This window comes from Oncorhynchus nerka, linkage group LG26 (assembly GCF_034236695.1).
Source record: "Oncorhynchus nerka isolate Pitt River linkage group LG26, Oner_Uvic_2.0, whole genome shotgun sequence".
NCBI lineage: Eukaryota > Metazoa > Chordata > Actinopteri > Salmoniformes > Salmonidae > Oncorhynchus > Oncorhynchus nerka.
Window position 1 is genome coordinate 14,516,833 of NC_088421.1, and position 6,000 is coordinate 14,522,832.

The 6,000-nt window shown below is 39.6% G+C and overlaps 1 protein-coding gene across 1 annotated transcript; it reads left to right on the plus strand.

Moving 5' to 3' along the window:
* The first annotated feature begins 1,841 nt into the window (after window positions 1–1,841).
* LOC115110359 (hemoglobin subunit alpha-4-like) lies at window positions 1,842–2,767 on the plus strand. The gene is made up of 3 exons (XM_029635948.2): window positions 1,842–2,004; window positions 2,200–2,407; window positions 2,500–2,767. Exons 1-3 carry the CDS (start codon window positions 1,910–1,912, stop codon window positions 2,626–2,628), a joined length of 432 nt encoding a protein of 143 aa, XP_029491808.1. The 5' UTR covers window positions 1,842–1,909; the 3' UTR covers window positions 2,629–2,767.
* The last annotated feature ends 3,233 nt before the right edge of the window (window positions 2,768–6,000 follow it).

Sequence of the window (6,000 nt, forward strand, 5' to 3'; positions counted from 1 at the left end):
CCGCCCTGAACAGAACACAGAAAATGATTGGATGAATGTCTTAGGGGGCAAGGTCCTCGAGTGTGGCACATATCGGCATTGTGCCAACTTCATCTCACATTTAAAGATAATGCTTGGTCATTTAGGCGTTGCCAAATTCAAATTACTACGGATGGAATTATCAAGCCATGATTAGCCTTCATCGGCATTTTTGTCAACATTTAGTAATTGACATAGCCTTGTTCTGTTCAATGTTCTCTATATACTGCAAATAGTACTTAATACCCCGATTCATATTGTTAAGTTCAAAATAATATCTGACACTATTCAAACGAATGAAGGTTCGGAACTTTAATGCCAATTATCTCAGGGTAGAACCTTATTTGGCCCTAAATTATATTATAATGTATCGTTGTAATATTCACATTGAATTGCAATATTATCTTTATAACATGCTAATTATTGATGTAAGTGTTTATTTGGGATCTCATTTAAAAAAAGAAAAGCCTAGATTGGGAGTAAACTGTTAAAGAAAGAGCATGACTCGAAATGTGTTTTATCTTCATATTCAGGCGGACCCACCCATTTGATAGTTCCATATTTCTGGTCTTTTTGAATTATTTATCTAAATGTCAGTTGGTGAATAGTCTTTTTATCTGCCTTCGTCAGGGGAATTACATGATGGGTTCTAAATGGACACTATTCAATGTGGATATCAGCCTATTTACTTCAATGAAACCACAGCTTTTTGTTTAGCTCCACTGAAATACAATGCTCGTAGACTATATATTGTTACAATGTTTAGTGATAGGCCTAGGGTACGCTTTTTAATCGAAACAAAACCTTTCCGATTATCAGGTATATAATTTGTCTCGGTATTTATGTGTTAACTGTGAATATTGACTACATAGGCCAAATTGGATCTAAGCCAACACGTCTTGATTTGGTTGCTAGTTGCCAATCCAATCACGTTGCAAATATTTGTCAGTGTTGGGGAAGGAACTCTGAAAATATAGTTTACCAAGCTAGCAATTACTTCACACTGGAAGAAATTAAGCTACACTAAAGCTACTCTTAAGAAAATATAAAGTTACTATGGAAAAGAAGTTCACTATCCAAACTACTTCCTGAAAAATTATCATATGTAAATCTGAAATGTAATAGAGTAAAAATTGTAAGTCAGAGAACTTTGAGGTAAAATGTTGACAGTGTGTATTTTAGCCTATTAGCAGAAAAACGATGTTTCAAGTCAGAATTAGGCAGGTCTAATGCACCCAAAAAATATATGATTGCCTACTTCATCTATATTTTATATTTCAAAAATAAGTAGTGTGTAGTGCCAGTAGTTAGCTGCTACATGGGAGGGAAAGTAGTGTGTAGTTCCAGTAGTTAGCTGATACATGGGGGGAAAAGGAGTTAACTACTGAAAACCCTAACTAGATTTCAATGTAGTTCAACTACCACCGAGCTACTGCAAAATGTAGTTAAATTACTAGTTGAATTACACGCAGTTCACTACTCCCCAACACTGCCCTTTGTACAGAATCGCATGTGAGTATAGGAAAGATTATACCGTACGATTAAACCTCAACCGTAAAGAAAATATTGAGGAATTAAGTGTTTCAAAAACACTTTGTTATTCAATCTATATGAAATAAATACATACAATGTTATGACAGCATTTTTACAAACAAAATCGATTATGGGCAAATGTCATATTTCGGGCATTATCCGAATTAGCTCAGGTCCATAACATATAAAAAAACATTAATAATGTATTGGAAAGATGCCCAATCAGAGGAGGAGCCGAGATTACATCGGGGCGTGCCTTCTCTCATGCCTCAATAAAAACAGCCTCTGCGTTTTCCACCCTCACACACTTCTTTTCTCAGCATCGTTATTTAAGTGGATAAACGGACAAGACGCAGCTATGAGTCTCTCAGCCAAGGACAAAGCCAACGTGAAGGCCATCTGGGGCAAGATCCTCCCTAAATCCGATGAGATTGGAGAACAGGCTCTTTCCAGGTAATTACATAACGATGTATGATAAATTAAAAACTATAACATGTATTCAACTTATTAACACATAACTCCCCAGTCAAGTTTATGGAGGCTATGAATGCGTAGCCTATCTCAGCAAAAATATGGACCCGATACTGACCGTGTGAATTATTATTTTAAATGAATTTTGTCTCACCTAATTTCTAATGTCCACTACAGGATGCTTGTCGTCTACCCCCAGACCAAGGCCTACTTCTCCCACTGGGCTTCCGTGGCCCCCGGTTCCGCTCCAGTGAAGAAGCACGGCATCACCATCATGAATCAAATCGATGAATGTGTTGGTAACTTGGACGATCTCTTTGGTTTCTTGTCCAAACTCAGTGAACTGCACGCCACCAAGCTGAGGGTGGATCCCACTAACTTCAAGGTAAGAGAAAAATACACTAAAAAAAGCACTAAAAAAATCGGAATTTTTACCTGAATGAAGGTGAAATAATCTATTTCCATTTTTCTTTGCAGATTCTGGCTCACAACCTGATTGTGGTCGTTGCCGCCTACTTCCCCGCCGAATTCACCCCCGAGATCCATTTGTCCGTGGACAAGTTCCTGCAACAACTGGCTCTGGCCCTTGCGGAGAAGTACCGCTAAACTGGAGTTCAGCTGCTAAACTGTCATCCGAGCTACAAGCTCTCACAGTTTTACATCAGAATTAGACGTTCATCCATGTTTCTCAGACGTAATGTCCTTCCGATATTGACACACGTACAATAAACCAAAATGAAACTCATAGTGTTTGTTTTTCATTTTCGTTGTCTCACATTCACATTCAATATCCATAGGGGGCAGAAGGGCACATACCTCCTCATATTTGTCCTCTTAAAAAACGAAATAATTATAATAATATCTTTTCCCCCTAGCTTTAGCTAGCTCATGCGGGTTCCCAAACTCATAACTATCTACCAATAAGCCATTTCAGGCTATCAATCAAGTCATAGAAGCAAGCTTGTCAAAAAATTCTCAAATTTAGGGCCCACCCCACAGCCATCCTCAGTCATTTTGTGTCCCCTCAGAATTTTGCGGTGCATGAAGCCCCTGCTCACATTGTCTTCCGATTTACAGTGCATTCGGAAATAATCCAGATCCATTTACTTTTTCCTAATTTTGTTACGTTACAGAATTATTTGAACATTTACTAAATCGTTTTCCCCCTCATAAATCTACACACAATACCCGATAATGACAAATCAAAAACTGGTTTTTTATAAATGTTTGCAAATTTATTTTAAAAACAAAAACTGGAGGAGTCATGCGGGACTGCTGAAAAAGATGGCAGCATTTTAGAGAGCTCCTACCAGCATGTAAATATTGAAATTCAACGTCATACACTTTTATTTTTGTCTTAATATATTGACTTGAAGTACAGTTTAATATAAAGATCATTTACATTTTGAAACATATCGCTAAAGTGGCGTTATTGGAATTTTGACACACGATAAAAACTTATTCAAGGCTAACACGCGGTATTCACAGAAGGCCACATCGGCTAGCAAACAAACAGCAAGTCCTCCCGAACATCACAACCAAGACATGGATAAACACGTAAATAAAGAGAAATCGGTACATCTTTAGGGTCTATTTGAGTAAATGGGAAATAAATTGAACACGATTTTGTTGGATGTTGCATCAGATTTCTCGACAATAAAAACAACAACTACTTAGTTGAAGGAAACAGTTGATGCGATACAAGAGAGGATGGATGGGGCAGAGGGACGGATTTTGACAGTGAAGGATGCCATCTCCCGTCTGAAGAAGGCTAATGAGAATCACGTGAAAAAATTGTGGAATCGTGTTGAATAATTTGAGAACAGAAGTAGGAGATATACATACCTAAATCCAAGATGGCGTAGCAGTCAGACGTCTTTTGTCCTAGTCTTGTCCCATATATATCAGTTCTCGAACTGCTAAAGACCTATATCTATCCTACCCTGCCTTTCTAAGGTCTTCGAAAGCCAAGTTAACAAACAGATTACCGACCATTTCGAATCCCACCGTACCTTCTCCGCTATGCAATCTGGTTTCAGAGCTGGTCATGGTTGCACCTTGGCCACGCTCAAGGTCCTAAATTATATCAGAACTGCCATCGATAAGAAACAATACTGTGCAGCCGTATTCATCGACCTGGCTAAGGCTTTCGACTCTGTCAATTACCGGAAAAATCTCTGAAGCTGGAGACTCACATCTCCCTCACTAGCTTTAAGCACCAGCTGTCAGAGCATTTTACAGATCACTGCACCTGTACTTAGCCTATCTGTAAACAGCCCATCTATCTACCTACCTCATCCCCATTCTGGTATTTATCTATTTATTTTGCTCCTTTGCACCCCAGTATCTCTACCTGCACATTCATCTTCTGCCGATCTACCATTCCAGTGTTTAATTGCTATATTGTAATTACTTTGCTACCACGGCCTATTTATTTCCTTAACTTACCTCATTTGCACTCACTGTATATAGACTTTTTGTTTTATTTTGTTCTACTGTATTATTGGCTGTATGTTTTGTTTATTCCATGTGTAACTCTGTGTTGTATGTGTCGAATTGCTACGCTTTATCTTGGCCAGGTCGCAGTTGCAAATGAGAACTTGTTCTCAACTAGCCTACCTGGTTAAATAAAGATGAAATAAAAAATAAAAATCCTTATCGGCAGACTCAACAGCCTTGGTTTCTCAAATGATTGCCTCGCCTGGTTCACCAACTACTTCTCTGATAGAGTTCAGTGTGTTCAGTGTGTTGTCCAGGCCTCTGGCAGTCTCTATGGGGTTGCCACAGGGTTCAATTCTTGGGCCGACTCTCTTCTCTGTATACATCAATGATGTCGCTCTTGCTGCTGGTGAGTCTCTCACCTCTCTATGCAGATGACACCATTCTGTATACTTCTGGCTCTTCTTTGGACACTGTGTTAACTAACCTCTAGACAAGCTTAAATGCCATACAACTCTCCTTCCACGGCCTCCAACTGCTCTTAAATACAAGTAAAACTAAATGCATGCTCTTCAAACTCTCCTTCGAGACTCACATCAAACATCTCCAATCCAAAATTAAATCTAGAAATGGCTTCCTACTTCGCAACAAAGCATCCTTCACTCGTGCTGCCAAACATACCCTCGTAAAAGTGGCCATCTAACCGATCTTTGACTTCGGCGATGTAATTTACAAATTAGCCTCCAACACTCTACTCAGAAAATTGGATGCAGTCTATCACAGTGCCATCCGTTTTGTCACCAAAGCCCCATATACTACTCACCACTGCGACCTGTACTCTCTCGTTGGCTGGCCCTTGCTTCATACTCATCACCAAACTCACTGCCTCCAGGTCATCTACAAGACCCTGCTAGGTAAAGCCTGCCTTATCTCAGCTCGCTGATCACCATAGCAGCACCCACTTGTAGCACATGCTCCAGCAGGTATATCTCACTGGTCACCCCCAAAGCCAATTCCTCCTTTGGCCGCCTCTCCTTCCAGTTCTCTGCTGCCAATGACTGGAACTAACTACAAAAATCACTGAAACTGGAGACACATCTCCCTCACTAGCTTTAAGCACCAGCTGTAAGAGCAGCTCAAAGATCACTACACCTGTACATAGCCCATCTGTTAGTAGCCCAAACAACTACCTCATCCCCTACTGTATGGATTTATCTTGCTCCTTTGCACCCCAGTATTTCTACATTGCACGTTCAGCTACTGCACATCTACTATTCCAGTGTTTAATTGCTATATTGTATTTACTTCGCCACCATGGCCTATTTATTGCCTTACCTCCATTATCTCCCCTCATTTGCACACATTGTATATAGACTTGTTTTTCTACTGTATTATTCACTGTATGTTTGTTTACTGCATTTGTAACTCTGTGTTGTTGTATGTGTCGAATTGCTTTGCCTTATCTTGGCCAGGTCGCAGTTGTAAATGAGAACTTGTTCTCAACTTGCCTACCTGGTTAAATAAAGGTGAAATAAATCA

Coding starts and splice junctions, on each gene's coding strand:
- LOC115110359 (XM_029635948.2), top strand. CDS start 1,910: ATGAGTCTCTCAGCCAAGGACAAAGCCAACGTGAAGGCCATCTGGGGC. Junction 2,005..2,199: donor GGAGAACAGGCTCTTTCCAG/GTAATTACATAA, acceptor TGTCCACTACAG/GATGCTTGTCGTCTACCCCC. Junction 2,408..2,499: donor TGGATCCCACTAACTTCAAG/GTAAGAGAAAAA, acceptor TTTTCTTTGCAG/ATTCTGGCTCACAACCTGAT.